The sequence below is a fragment of the Propithecus coquereli genome, unplaced genomic scaffold (genome assembly GCF_000956105.1).
Source record: "Propithecus coquereli isolate 6110/MARCELLA unplaced genomic scaffold, Pcoq_1.0 Scaffold89, whole genome shotgun sequence".
Classification (NCBI taxonomy): Eukaryota; Metazoa; Chordata; class Mammalia; order Primates; family Indriidae; genus Propithecus; species Propithecus coquereli.
In genome coordinates this window covers 3,128,086-3,143,935 of record NW_012155173.1, presented here as the reverse complement: position 1 = coordinate 3,143,935, position 15,850 = coordinate 3,128,086, and the positions used below count along the sequence as shown (strand labels likewise).

The window sequence follows — 15,850 nt, the reverse complement described above, 5'->3', positions numbered from 1 at the left end:
AATGCTGTTATTGCAGGAGTGGGTTTTGTTCGTTTGTTTGTTTTTGCAGGTCTGGGTTTCTTATAAAAGCACACATTTGGCCCCTCCTTGCTCTGTCTCTCTCTGTCTCTTTGTCTCTCTTCCTCACCTTCTCTTTGACCTTCTACCATGGGATGATGCAGCAAGAAGGCCCTCACTAGATTCTTGTCCTTTGATCTTGGAATAGCCTCCAGAACTGTGAGCTAATATATTTCTATTCATTATAATTAGCCAGTCTCTAGTATTCTGTTATAGCAGCACAAAATTGACAAAAACAATGTCCATTACATTCAGGAGGTACATATGGTAGCTATTCAACATTGTTAAAGGGATAAGTGAATGAACTTTATCTTTCTGGACCTCATCTTCTTCATCTATAAAATCAGGAAATATGACTAGATCAGAGATGCTAAATATATAGCTACTTCCTCTGCCTATGTTCATGGCAGCCAATACTAATCAATAAAGCACTCTTTTCTGCTAATCCCACAGTTATACCCAAGATGAAACCCATTAGATGATCATTAAATTACTACCGAAGGACCCCTCTACCTCTAAATTTTATATATAGAGACATATATTCTCCATCATTATCTAAACATCCAGAAAACAAGGAAGATGGTAACATTTGAGCTAAACTTTGGATATAGATGTATGTTATACAACTACATAATAGTTGTAAACCATTGCAACTCAAATGAGCTGATAGGTAAATATCAAACAGTATTTCTCTCACTTTTTATTTATTTTTTTGGTGGGGAGGGAGCATCAGTACCTTTACCTACATGGCAGCCATTATTTATCACATAGGATGTGACATAATTGCTGATAATCATACTAGCCTTTCATAGTGATTAAGAATCATAAAGGAAGTACTGGGCTTAGAGTCAGGAGACATGAGTTCTGATTTTGGCTCTGCCACTAACTCCCTGAATGAACCTCCCTGGGCTCATTCCCTCCTCTGTATAGTAAGGGTATTAATGCAGACAACCTCTGGGAGTGTCCTTTGATTCTGGACGTTTATTCATACATGTGGCATGCTAATTTGGTGGACAAAAGCATGGAGGCCAGAGTGAGTGTGGAATGTGTGATATGGGAGCAAATAAAAACGTCTACAGGAGGATGAAACGAGACAAAGAAATGTCACCTGGGTTGAATAAAAGCCACCTCCATGCCTCTGTTCTTCAGATAGCCATTTGATGATTGGGTTGACATAATTTGTTTCTTTCAAGCTCAGGCAGGTAAGTAAAGCGTAGGCAGTGGTTTCCACCATACGTGCTGTACCAGCGTTAGGTACAGAGCTGTCTTTTTGTTGCAGATCATCTTTCCAAAAACGATACATGGGTGGATTACCTGAACATCAACAAATCACATTCATTAACATGATCAAAAATGTGAATTTGATATAACAATTCTAGCAGGTGTATTGTGGCTTTCCAGTTTCTAGAAGTTACTTACCTTTCTTTGTAAGAAAAATGTCCTTAAGACGACCAATACAAAACAAGATCCCTTAATACAGTGCTACTTAACTTTACAGGTTGAACAGCCCTAATACAAAAATCCAAAATCTAAAATGCTCCAAAATCTGAAAGTTTTTGAGTGCCAACATGATGTCACAAGTAGAAAATTCTACCCTGACCTTGTGGGTTGCAGTTAAAATAAAGTCAAAACTTGTTTCATGCACAAAACTGTTAAAATTCTGTATAAAATTACCTTCAGGCTATGTATATAAGGTGTATATGAAACATAAACAAATTTTAGACTTTGGCCCAATCCCCAAGAAATCTCATTATGTATGTGCAAATATTCTAAAACCTGAAAAAATCTTAAATCCAAAACACTTCTGGTCCCAAGCATTTCGGATAAAAGATACTCAACCTATATTTTAAAAGATCAACATAGAAATTCCACGTGTACTAGGGAGAGGTAGTACAGTAGAGTGGAAAGTGAAATAAACTGAGAATTAGTAAATCCAAGTTCTAGTCTCTCCTGCTAACTGACTGTGTCAACCTGGGCAAATTCCTCTAATTTTGTAGGACTTGGTTTCCTAATACCTAAAGTATAGATAATAGTTTCTTCCATGCAGTAAAACTCAAATGAGATACTAAACGTAAAAGTTTTTATAAACCTGAAAACACCATGCACATACAAAGGATTATTATTGTTATTGATATGAAAAGATAAATTGGAAAACCTTTCTCCCTAATGGCAAAAATTCACATCCTGAAAATTATAAGATCATACCCAAAGCCTTATTTCAGTCTCTGATGATCTCCTCTCTCTTTATTTATTTATTTATTTTTAATTTTTTGTAGAGATGGGATCTCACTATGTTGCCCAGGCTGGTCTTGAACTCCTGGCCTCGAGTGATCTTCCTGCCTCAGCCCTCCCAGAGTGCTGGGATTACAGGCATGAGCCACCATGTCCAGTGTCTCCTCCCAATTTAAAGCACTAAAGACAATTTCACATATGTAGTACTTTTCATACATTAGGTTCTAATTATATTTGTTATTGCTTTAGTAATTTACACTTGTAACCTCAAATTCTTCTTGGAACAAATTATTTTTTAAAAAACAATAATGCATATTTGGAAATCATTTTTTTTAAAAAGCCAGTAATGTATATTTGGAAATTTTGATGTATATGTTCACATTTCATAACTACATTATTTGCATGACCTTGGACATGGTACTTTCCTTCCCTCTCAGAGGCTCAGAATTGCTGTATATAAAATGAAGGGTTTAGTTTAGATTTTTAAGGAAACTTCTAGCTCAAACGTTATTTGAATTATTAAGTTCCCTTCTCTTAAATTCTATGATTTTATGATCCATATCTCACAATACACAATAATTTCTTTTGTATTATTTTAGAAGTATCATACAAATGGTTTTGAGGTATATGTTAAAATTTAGTCATTTTTAAACAAATGATGACAGAAGCCAAATTTTGTAGATGGTCATAAACTTCAGTAAGATTTATAAAACTTTTAAAAAACCTCAGGCAGGAGAGGGCTCAGAAGTGCCCAGTCATGCCAATGATCACTGCTACTCCTTCTATTTCTTTACTCTTGACCTGTAGGAAGCAGTATCTTCATTCTTCAAAACAGAATATGTACTTTTATAGCAAACCTGGTAGAATAAAATCCAGGTCATGCACTCCTTTGCTTAAGATCCTCCAATGGCTTTCCTTCTCATTCAAAGCTAAAGTTCTAGGCTCCCTCTGGCCCCACAGCACCTTGACGTGGATGAGACACAGGCACCCCTTGCTTTGGGTGGAAGCGGCTCTAAACCAGGGTGCACAGCTGGGGGACTGGTGCAGAGGCTGGATTTTTGCCCTAATTCACCTGCTCGCTTGGGTGACTTGTCCATCCCACAACTGTATACAGAAGCCCCAAATAGCCTCTACAATGACCTCTAACGTCATACATGACCTGCCCATGCTCCTTCACCCTTTCCTTCCCTGACCTCGCTTCCTACTCCTCATCTCATTCCTCTGCAATCACACTGGCCTCCTTGTCATTATTGGACCGCCAGGCATGTTTGTGCTTCAAGTGATTTGCACCTGCTGTTTCTCCACCAGGAACACCCTTATAGATAGCCACAGGACTTGTTTCCTCACCTCCTTTCAGGTCTTGACTCAAATACCATCTTCAGTGATGCTTAAGCCTAGACGCCCTGTCTAACATTGCAACCCACCCCTCACCTTATCTCCTTTCTCTGCTTTACTCTTCTTCATATCAGTCATCACCAACCTAGCCACAAAATTTTACTTATTTATCATGTTTGTTGCTCCCCAATTAGAATGTAAGTTTCATGAAGGATTGAATTTTTTTAGGTCTGTTTTGTTTGTTGTCTTATCCCCAGAACCTAGAACAGTGCCAGGTACAAAGGAGGTAACCACTGGATACTCAATTCATATTTATGAAGTAAAGGAATGAATGAATATTCATTTAATTAATGAGTAAATGAATGAATAACAGCACTTATTACATTGTATTGTGATGGTTTGTTCCTTGAGGGCAGCAATGTGTCCTACTCAAATTTGCATGCCACCACCTACTTCCCAGAATTAGCAGACTTAGTAAATTCTTGCTGAATAAATGTATGGAACAGGTCATACCTTTAGCCAAAGCTTCCCGCTTCAGGGTTGAAACAATTAAACGGAACTGTGGGTGAGTTTTATCTCCCAGGGAAAGTGCATAGGCAGCGATGGCCAGTGTAAAGGTGCTCCGGGCTGGGAGGGTATTTTCAAGCAGAAAGTTTTCAGCTTTAGTTACAGCTGTGCTGATTTTCTGCAAACAAGAGCAGAAGATACCTAAGTTTGCTTGTCATATCTATGAATGGATATAAACTACCCTCAGGTCATACCATCCTGGGGCAGGCAAGATGAGGGGTGGAAAGAGGACCAACCTAATGGAAATGGATGGCGTCTCAGTGAAGTAAATTCTTCTGAGAGAAGAAGCAAAGCATCATCTCAGAAGGGACAATGACAATGTGCAAACTGGGTTAAGCTTTTTGCCTCAAAATTCTCACTTCCTCTTCAGAGGTTTTGTCCCTTTAATTTCTGATTCCAACATCAGACTTAGTCTCCAGGAAGAAGCAGCACCGAGCATGGACACAATTTTCATCATTTCCTCTCAGCATAGCTGAGACAGGCTCTCATGTTCAAAAGGAGATATACTTAAAAAAAACACCATAAATAGCAGGAAAAGAGTGCTGCCAAAGTACTTTTTGATCCTAAGAATTCCTGAGAAAATAATCCCAATCGCTTTGTCTCGATACTGTTAGAATAGTTATTTTTGGCTAAGTGGGTTAGGAGAAAGCCTGATGCATTGCTGCTGACAACCTGCCTGGCTCCTAGTCTCCCAATTCTGTCTGTGTCTCTCACTCATGTGGCCACTGAGTGCCAACTGGTCCTCTAGGCCCCTGGGAACTGTTCTCATTGATTATTTTGTCTTGTTAAGTATAAATACCAATGCTTTTCAAACAAACTAAAAGAAAATGGTTTTGTCTTATGGTTGCAGTCCTGTAAATTCCCTTGGGTTTTTCCATCTCAATTCTGTATCCTGGTTTGAAGGGTATGTCTAATTGACTTCTGATCTGTAGGCAGGAGTATTTAACCTCAGCTCGGGGCTCCATCTCTTCCCAGACAAGGGTATCATCGTCATCAACCTATGGGATCTTCTGTGGTGATTCACTTAGATGGATCCTCTCTTTTCTCTCCTCAGCTTCTGAGCAAATGAAGCAGAACAAGCTAAAGAAGCAAATTTGCTGTTGTGTCTCTTCAGTACTCACATGGTGCAGAATCCCTCAACTATAGGATAATGGTAACATACATATAGTAGGATTTAGCAGAGATAAGAGAGGGAAGCTGGACACTGGGTCATTCTCCCATCACAGTCCCAGCTATTGGTTCTAGGCTCAGCTCCACAATTCAGTAGGCTGTGACACTTGGCAATTGAATTCACCTTACTTATAGGCCTCAGCTCTCTAAACCGTCAGTGAGTAGGTTGGACTAAGTGATCTTTAATATCTATCATAGTTCTGAAATCCTTTGATTCTGGAGTTAAAGTTATTTTTAAGTAATGTGAAAAGAAGGAAAAGAAACTTTCAAAATTAAGTGTCTTCTGATTGGTGGCCCCTCCAGTATTATGTTATAGAAATAGATGATGGCTGTTAGAGAAAGAAAATGCTCACTTACCATCAGGGGGCATATATCAAAAGCCTTTCTAATTCCAATCACAGTAAAGGCTGTAAGATATAAGGTGTTCTCTTGGGTTTCAACAGGCAAGGTACCCTAAAGAATAAGCAACGTTTTAAAATTAAAGTGAAATGGTGTCTTTAAAGTAAAATGACCTGGTTCTAATCTCCGTTTGAGCCTTATCTCCTACTCTTTCCTTGCATGCAGTCCAGCTGGGCTGCTTACAACTTCTCAGTGAGCTCTGGGTCTTTCTTACTTGAATGCCTTCACCTACCTGTCTCCCCTTCCCCTCCCCAAGCCCCACTTCATACTTCTTCACCACATTCAAATTCTCCCCCTCCTTCAAGACCCTGTTAAAATGTCACCTCCTCTATGAAGCACTAATTGGTCTCTGTTCTCCCATATTTTTTCCTCTTAATGTAGTGATATTCCAGTGCAATGCTTAGAAGACCTTCAGTGAAGTCTGTTTACTTCTCCAGCTTTATTTCATGCCACTCTCCCCCTAGCTCTTGTGGTCCCAGTTCTTTGATGAACCACCTTCTCTCTCTCCAATTCAAAAGGCCAGGCAAAACAAGTATATGAAAAAATGCTGAACATCATTAAACATCATGGAAATGCAAATGAAAAACACAAGGAGATATCACCTTACACCTGTTAGGATGGCTATTATCCAAAAAATCAGAGATAACAAGTGTTGGCAAGGACATGGAGAAAAGGGAACCCCCTGTATACTGATGGTGGGAATGTAAATTAGCAGAGCCATTGTGGAAAATAGTATGGAGGTTCATCAAAATATCAAAAATAGAACTACCATATGATCCAGAAATTCTACTTCTGGGTATATATCCAAAGGAAATGAAATCAGAATGTTGAAGCACTGCGATGTTCAATGTCCAATGTTCAATGAAGCATTATTCACAATAGCCAAGATATGGAATCAACCTAAATGTCCATCAACAGATGAATGGATAAAGAAAATGTGGTATATACTTGTCTCTTGGTATTTGCTGGGGATTGGTTCCAAGACCCCTGCAGATACCAAAATTCATGAATGCTCAAGTTCCTTATATAAAATGGCATGGTATTTGTGTATAACCAACACATGACCTCTCGTATCTCTAGATTACTTATAATACCTAATACAATGTAAATGCTATACAAATAGTTTTTATATTGTATTGGTTTTTAATTGGTGTTTTTTAATTGTTGTGTTTTTATTTTTTATTGTTTTTTTCCTGAATATTTTTGATTTGAGGTTGATTGAATCTGAGGATGTAGAACCCACAGATACTGAGAGCTGACCGTATACACAATGGAGTGCTCTTCAGTCTTAAAAAAGAAGGAATTCCTGCCATTTGTGATAACGTGGATGAACTTAAAGGACATTATACGGAGTGAAATAAACCAGTCACAAAAAGACAAATAATCCATAATCTCGCTTACGTGTGAAATCTAAAAAAGCCAAACTCCTAGAAGTAAAAATAGAATGGTGGCTACCAGGGGCTATGGGTGGTGGTGATTCGGAAGAAGAATAAGTCCCAGAGATACATTGTACAACATGGTTACTCTGGTTAATAACAATGTATTATAAACTTGAAAATTGCTAAGAGAGTAAATTTTAAATGTTCTCACCACAAAAACTGAGAAGTATATGAGGTAATACATGTTAATTAGCTTGATTTAGCCATTCCACAACGTATACATATAGCAAGGTATCATATTTTACACCTTATTTTCAATAAAAAAAGAATGTTAATCCTTAAAAAAAGTGCCAGGCATGCTGTTGCCTCTACTTGAAATGCTCTTTCTGCTTCCCTCCCTCCTACCTGTCTCCCAGGAGCCTGGTTAACTCATTTTTTTCAACTCCCCCAATCTAGGTTAGATCCTCAGCTTTCAATGAAACTCTATTTCCCTTTTCTTAACATGTATCACATACTTGAAATTACTTAATATCTGACATTTCTGCTCGATTGTAAGCTGTATGGTCTCAGTGGCCACACCGGTTTTGTTCACTGTTGTGTCCCTGCCATCTAGCAGTTAGTATGCATTCAACAGATATTTATTGAATAAATAAATGCATGTACAGACATATACATTGATTAGAGTTGCTAGTATTTATACTAGCATTTATACCCCACCTTCTTTACCAGTGTATGAGCTCCTTTCTGGCAGGAATACTATCTGGGGTCCAACCTTCCCACCCCTTCTGCCCTGCTATGCCCCAAATAGTCCCTTGTATGTATTAAGATACTCAGTGAGTGGTTATTGAATGAATGTGGATAGATGAGTATCTTAAGAAAAAAGCATTGTAGTATTTTACTCTTCAAATAGCACCTAGATGATGTCCGTTGCCCCATTTCTTGTGGGAGTTCTAATCTGCTATTATTACAACTGAGGACCACTATGAGAGCCAATGTCAGCCATGGAGGTCACTCATGACTGATAAGAAAAGGATTGGATTGGGGCAGGCAGAAAAAAAGAGATTCTGTTGAATCTTAAAGAAACATTCTAAGGAATAGATGATATAGAGATATCTTGGAGTGATATTATAACTATAGATGCTCCTCAACTTATGATGGGGTTATATCCTGATAAACTCATCATAAATTGAAAATATTCTAAATTGCAAATGTGTTTAATACACCTAACCTAGCTAATATCATAGCTTAGTCTAGCCTACATTAAACATGCTCAGAACACTCACATTAGCCTGCAGCTGGGCAAAATCATCTAATACAAAGCCTATTTCATAATAAAGTACTGAACATATCATGTAATTTATTAAATACTGTACTGAAAGTGAAAAACAGAATGGTTGTATGAGTACTAGAAGTACTATTTCTACTGAATGCATATTGTTTTCACACCATCATAATGTTGAGGACCGTTTGTACTTTTTAATTCAAGCTTATACGTAGACTCTAATCTCAAAATCACTTTGTTGCACTTTTTAATAAATTGACCCCCATCTTTCTCACTAACAGGATGTAAACAGGGTCCCATCTTTCATGACAACACCTTGCAACCTTGACCTGTAAGAAGGCGCTGAACTTCAGATACAGATTCATATCGAGGGTAGGCAGACAAATTAGTATATTTTACTCATTCTGCAATCTCTGGAAATTTATGCCCTGTGAATAATGAATACCTGTCATACAAGATGTCCAAGATATCACTTATCTGACCTCCAGTAAACTTTCTGAAGATCTTGTCACTTCAGATAGTGTAGGAAGAACTTTTGTATTCTTTGCTTGTTCACAAAAGGAGTTTCTTGCAGGATTACATATACTTTTTTCCTTTCTTCTTTTTCATTCTCCCATAAAAAGATGAGAATGAAACTCAAAATTATAAATAAAACTATTGCTAATTTGTACATTTGGTTTCCTTACCTGTAATTTTATTGGTTGATACTGGGAATTTTCCTTGAAAGCTCCATTTTCTAATTGACAGTTCTCAACCAGCCACACTAAAGAATTACAAATTGAATTTTGGTTCTGCTCTACATATTTATTTACTTGTCCAAGTACTCTTAAAGCAAAAGCTGTTAACCTTTAAGACAAAAGAAAATAAATAAATATTTAGAACATTGAATCCCTTTTGGCTTTTGGTTTATAGGGTGTTTTAGTTTATACAATTTTATTCTTTAAAAGAAAGTAACATTTTAAAATATACAATTCCAAAGTAAGTCACTATTTTACAAGGGAAGGGAAGATTTTGGAAGCTCTCCAAAGCATTCAGTCAATAAACGTGAACAGCACGTCTTCTGTGATTACAACATTGTTACCTAGCACACAAACTAAAAATTGATTCCTGGTGATGAAAAAAAAAAAAAAATCTCTGTAAAGCTAAAGATAACAGAGGTGAAATAAATAGCTTTGAGTCAAGGCACTGTCTCATGAACAACAGACATGAAAGAGTACAATCTCAAAATTGTAGATTGTGAAATTTGTACATACCATGGAATGTAAGCTCCTATCTGTGGCCTGAATTCCCCTTCCCAACATTCCCTGGTGTGTTTATCTTTCTTCCCTTTGAATGATGCCATTGACACAGAACTCACTATCTCACAATGAAGCTTTAATGATCATGATTACTTAGTCAAAAAGCAATTTCAGTCTCTACTAATACCCATCAAAGAGCATCAAAGAGGATCAAATTCATGCCCTCCACGACACCTCTTCAATGTCTCAGCTGCCCTAGAGCCCCAATCCTGAGATTCAGACCACTCAACTCCCCGTCCCCAACTTCCTCTTACATAAAATTTGTTCTATCTTTGTGTTCATTTTCATTTTTAAAATGTATTTTAAGTAATTTTTTTCAAGAGGTAAAACCCTCATGTAATTCAAAAATCCAAAAGCATAGAAGGAAATATAAGGAAGTCTCCCTCCTGCTACATCCCCCTGAGAAGGCTACTGTTGTTTCTTGTGCATTCTTCCAAATAGTAAATACAAGAATATAGTCTTCCTGTCTACCTTTCCCAACCACACCCAAATAGTAGAATATTATTTACATTATTCTGTACTTGGCTTTTTTTCATTTAATAATATACCTTAGAGAGCTATATTAATATATAAGATTTCCTCATTTTTTTACAAATGATGTTATACATTAAATTACAGTATTTTGGTACAGATGCACCAAAACTATTTTAGTCATTTCCCTATCTATAGACATTTAGGTTGTTCTTGATCTTTGCTCTAACAGCCTTAATATTTTTTTGATATTAATTGGAACTTGCCTCTCACAACTAGGTGCCTTTTCCCAATTCTTCCTCTGGAGACATCAAAAGTTTGTTTTCTATTCTGTTGACTTTCAGGGGAAAGAATTGAGATCTCCTCTCCCTTTAATCTCCCATGATGCTCCCAAGGAGCAGGAATGCTTCCATGGATTGGGCATGTTCAAGGGCACTCACAGTTTCAAGGATTGGCCTGACTGTTATATTGGGCTCTCTTGGGATTTTGGCTTTTGGAAGTCTCTTTTCTGTTAGCAAGTTATGGAGGCCTGTGAGTGTAGTCAGACTACGAGGCTGGCTATCAGCCACTTGGCCAATTATGTACCGTCTCTGTGCTTCAGTTTCATCTCTGAAAAAAGGCAATGGCAATACATGGAAAAAGGTCACTCACCTCCTGGGATTAATTGTAAGGATTAAATATATGGATACACTTAAAATAGTTGTGGCTTACAGTAAGTATTCAACAGGTGTAAGCTCTTATCTCTCTTTCTCTTTGGTACTTCTGGGTGTCCCAGCCCCAGAGTCCTCAAGGAGTGGGTGTCTACACAGCTCTTCTCTAGTATTGAAGCAAATACACCTTGCTTTAGCTTTTTGTGTTCTCCTCTTCTCATTGACCTGTCTCTCATAGACTAGCCTGAAATTCAAAATTTAAGAGAGACTTGGAGGAAAGGAGAAAGAGCAGGCTATTTGACCTGCTTTTGTTCTAGATCCTAGTCTACCTATAGAAGTTCTTCATATACTCTAGCTCCTCAAGTTTTAAAATAAGGTCTAGGATTAAAATAGTAGAAAAGAATTTTTAAAGTCACTTTGAAGAGAAATCTGGCAAAATCTTGCAAAACTGAAAATGTACATGCCTTATGTTGCAGCAATTCCATCTCTTGGAATAGAGAAACTCTCACACATGTACACAAAGAGACATATGAAGGTGTTCATTACTGTGTTGTTCATTATAGTAAAAATTGGAAATGACTGTCCATCAAAAAGAATGGATAAAGAATATATGATACGTGATATATTTGCAAAGAGAAATACTGCATGGCAATAAAAAGGGATGAGCTAGATTTATCTATATTGTTAGACCTACAAAACTAACTATTGAAGAAAAAGGCAAGTTGCAGAACGATAGGTATAATACGATACTAGTTATGATTATTTAAAAACACAAAAGGGACTCTATATAAATTCATATATATGTATACAAAGGATTAGAAATGGTCTAGAAAGATGCACAAACTCATGCTAGTTAATGCCCTTGGGGGCAAGTAGATGAGAATAAGATGGAAACTTGTGGTAAAAGGAAAAGCTTGAGCTATATCTTTAATGTTTTCTTTTTAAAAGGAAAGATTAAGCTAATATGAAAATATTCACAGTAATTAATTTTAGGTTTTGTTAATATGAATGATATTTGTACTTTTTTGTATCTTCTCTATATTTCTCAAAAGAAATATTTGAGGGTATTCAGGTGCCAGGCATTTTCTTCTATGTATATTATTTCTTTCAAGGAACTTGCGGAGTTAGGTCTAGAATAGTACTCAAGTGTTCCTATGTTTCTGGATGAACATGATCCACTCAGGCTTGCCCCAGACTCTGAAGGTCTGGGTGTTTGCTGAAAGGTTGTTGCACCTCCCCATGGGAATTTTTGTTCTCCAGGCATCTATTTCCCAGGTCTTGTTGTGGCAGTTTCCCAATTTTCATTGACACCCACACCCAACCCTGAACCCTGGGGCTTCTCCTCTGGTTGGCATGCTCCAGGGTCTGGGAGTCTTTTAGGGTGCACCACCCACACTTGGTCAGACCAATTCTAAGGTACAATCTGTAGCATTTGGTAACTGCCGGATATACAGCCATAATGAAAGGGAGGAGTCAAAAACCTACTGATGATTCTGACTTGATCAATGCGGGGCAAAGTGTAGGATATTGCTGGGCACTGATCATGGGAACAGAGAAGTGTGTTTGAGAAAGAAAAGAATGAATTTGGCACCAACTATGTTTGAAGGGCCTTTGCTTCCAGACACCTAGAAATGTGGATCTGCAACTCAGGAAAGAAGTGAGCCCTTGAGATATTGATTAGGGAGTCATCGGCATAGAAGTTATGGAAGTCATGAGCAAAAATGAGATTGTACAAGGAAAGATTACAGAAAGTAAGAGCACTGGAAATGAAATTCTGGGGACTCTTATTTAAATGGCAAAATCTAAAAGTAAATTATTCTAGGTTGTAAATTCCTTAAATGTGTTTCATATAGAACCTATGAAGCACCTGGCACATTGTATTTTTATTAAATATTTTTTCAAAGCATGATAATATTTTTTGAAAATGGACTGCTATAAGGGCTTTTAATCAATTCAGACTGTCTTTCCCTCGAATCACTAGAATTATAGAAATTGTTTCATTGAATAAATATTGAGAACCTGCTATGTGCTGGCTATGTACCAAGTGCTAGGAATACTCAGAACTGCCTATGTGGAGCTTATATCCTAGTGAGGAAGATGGACAATAAGCGGAATAAGTAAAGATGTTAGTAATAAATGCTAAAGAGGAACAGAACATCGGGGAGAAGGAAATGAGGTGTTAGGATGGATTGTAATTTTAGATGTCATGATATAGCACAGGTCTTACTGAGAACGTGACTTTGGTAAAGACCTGAGAGAAATAAGGCAGCCAGCCATGGTTAAACTGAGGGAGGAGCACTCCAGACAGAGGGAACAGTCAGTGCAAAGGCCCTGAAGTAGAGGGAAGGAGTGAGTAGGAGATAAGGTGGGAGACCAGAGGTGGGGCCAGAGCTTTGTAGATCACAATAAAAAGTTTGGTTTTTATTCCAGATAAGATGGGAAGGATTTTGAGTGGCAAGACCTAATGTGTTTTAACAGGTTCACTCCAGCTGCTGCTGTGTTGAGTACAGACTGAAGAGGAGCAAGGGCTGAGGCCAGAAGACTAGAGGCTAGCGCAATACACCAGATGAGCGAAGAAAGTGGCTTGGCCCAGGATGGTGTGGTAGAGTTGGTGAGAAGTAGTCAAATTCAGGATATACTTTGAAGGCACAGCCAAACATTTCTGCTGGATCAGATGTGGATTATAGGAGAAAGAGAGGGGCGGGAAGAATGATGAGGCTTTCGGCCTAAGCAATGGAAGAAATGGAGTTTCCATTACGGCTGTTATTCTTTAGTTAATGAATCAACTACTGTATGAAAACACAAGTCAAAACCTTCTACTTACCAAGTGCTAGCACTTCCACCCTTCCACACACTGTAAGAAAAGTCAGCATTTCTGTAGGACATGATGCCCACCATCCCTAAGAGACACCAGAAAAAGAACACAGTGCTTCAGCGACCCCCATTTCTACTCAAAGAGCCCTTTACCAGCCCCTGGGAATGGTAAACTTCCTTTGGTGTTGGGCAGCAAGTATGTGCTTGGTGGCCAACACTGACTTCTCAAAGGAAGTACATGAATTGCTTGAATAGGGAATTATCAAGCAGAACATTCTGATCTCATTCAAAGAGGAAGGAAGTATTCTGCAGAGCTTGGAATGCAGGTGTCTTGTCTCTCATCCAGGCATTTTGGCAAGTTAAGCCAAAATGCTACAGAAACAGTATTTATTTATATAGCAGACTCCACCTCATGATTTTTTTTTACTAAAATGTTTTTACAATTAAACTTTTATATAATTCATAACTTAAATATTAGTTTCATTAAAATATAGTTTAAAAATCACTAGGTTTTTATGTGAAATAGTTTTTATTTACCTTCTTTTAATTTTTTCTTCAGGTTCTGTTTTTTAGTTAATGAGTTAGGGTGAAAAATGTTCCAATGATTTCCTGCTTCCAGGTAGTGGTAAACATAGAATATTGGGACAATGCTCATCAGCTCTGCCTCCGCACTCCCCTTGGGGAGGTGGGTTAGGATATCGATGCCTTCCTCACTTAGAACTGCAGACAGGACCTCACCTATAAGCAATCCTGAAACAAAAAAGGAATCAAAGTAGACACAACCACTTTCTATCAACTTCTAACAGTATATTCTAAAGAGGGAAGAGCAACCTTCTCTATTCTTCCCTTTTTATCTAGGCAGTTGACTTGCTTCTCAGAAATGGGGTGAGAAGAAAAGATCTGGTTAGGAATATGAATTGAAAAGAAACAACAACAAAAAAGAAGATTTAAAAATACCACTAAAATATGGTGGGAGATAATGTAATACAATGGACAGGTTACTGGGTAGAGAACATGGCAAATTAGTTGCCATTCAACCTGTTAGCCTTAGACATCATAAACCATGTTAACCAACCCCTCTCAGGAAGCAAGGCAAAGAGCCCAAACAGCTAGTGCTGTGACTACTCTGTCTGTAATTCACCGTGCAATCTTGGGCAAGCCCTTTTCTTTTATATCCAACAACAGGGTTGCACATGATCAAAAAGTTCCTTTCCATTACTAACATGCTGTGATTCCAAGATTTTATCTGAGATAAAACGTAGTCAGGACAGTATATCATTTTGAATGACATGTTATTGAATTGTAAAGGCTGGAGACCAGGAAAAACCCACCAAACATGTCACTTCTGCAAATGTAATGGAAGGGAGAGAACCTCTGCTATGGTTTGAATGCATATGCCCCTCCAAGATCTATACTGAAACCTAATCACCAAAGCAATGGTATTAGAAGGTGGGGATTTTTGAAAATCGATTAGGTCATGTGGGCTCTGCCCTCATGAATGGGATTAGTGACCTTATAAAAGAGGTGTGAAGGAGCTTTCCATCCCTTTTGGCCCCTTTGGCTTCCACCATCTACCACGTGAGGATATAGCAACAAGGGGCCGTCTTGGAGGCAGAGAGCAACTCTTGCTGGACACTGAATCTGCTGGTGCCTTGACCTTGGACTTCCCAGACAAATAAATTTCTGGTCTTTATAAATTATCCAGTCTCAGGTATTTTATTACAGCAGCATAAATGGATTTAGACAACCCCTCTGGGACTGGTACTTCAGCAGAGTGGTGCTGCTCTCTTGGGGCCATTTGCAGGTCATACAGTCTTCTCTGGAGCAGGACCGGACCATGGAAAGTTCTCTAAGTCTAAAAGCGGCTGCACTCCCATTTTAGAGAAGTCGTTGAGCCAATGACAGCCCCCACCCTCCATCATAGGAAAAGAATCTCCATCTAAATTAGGCCAGTGGAGGAAGATAGTTGGAAAAGTGATCAAAGGTTTGAAGGTGGTGGTGGGTGGGGGTAGGGTACTCCCAGAGGTGGGTTTGTGTGCTACTGAGCAAGGAAGTGGAGAAATAGAGTAATCATGAGGATATTTGATTTTTGTTTGAAGCAAAAGTGAAATAGGAAATAAAAATGGCATTTGTTAATTTACCTTTTACACTTAAAATCCTTTTGACTTTTGTTTTGGGGACCATATCTAATGGTAT

General features: G+C 38.1%; 1 protein-coding gene across 1 annotated transcript in view; it reads right to left on the bottom strand.

The window, feature by feature from the left end:
• C5 (complement component 5) overlaps window positions 1-15,850 on the bottom strand; it is a 106,240-nt gene that overhangs the window by 24,244 nt on the left and 66,146 nt on the right. The window contains exons 18-24 of the mRNA XM_012664385.1: window positions 15,796-15,850; window positions 14,192-14,404; window positions 13,665-13,740; window positions 9,108-9,267; window positions 5,719-5,814; window positions 4,138-4,309; window positions 1,166-1,371 (exon numbers count right to left, since the gene is read on the bottom strand). Coding sequence (XP_012519839.1) covers window positions 1,166-1,371; window positions 4,138-4,309; window positions 5,719-5,814; window positions 9,108-9,267; window positions 13,665-13,740; window positions 14,192-14,404; window positions 15,796-15,850 — 978 coding nt within the window. The remainder of the gene's footprint in view (window positions 1-1,165; window positions 1,372-4,137; window positions 4,310-5,718; window positions 5,815-9,107; window positions 9,268-13,664; window positions 13,741-14,191; window positions 14,405-15,795) is intronic.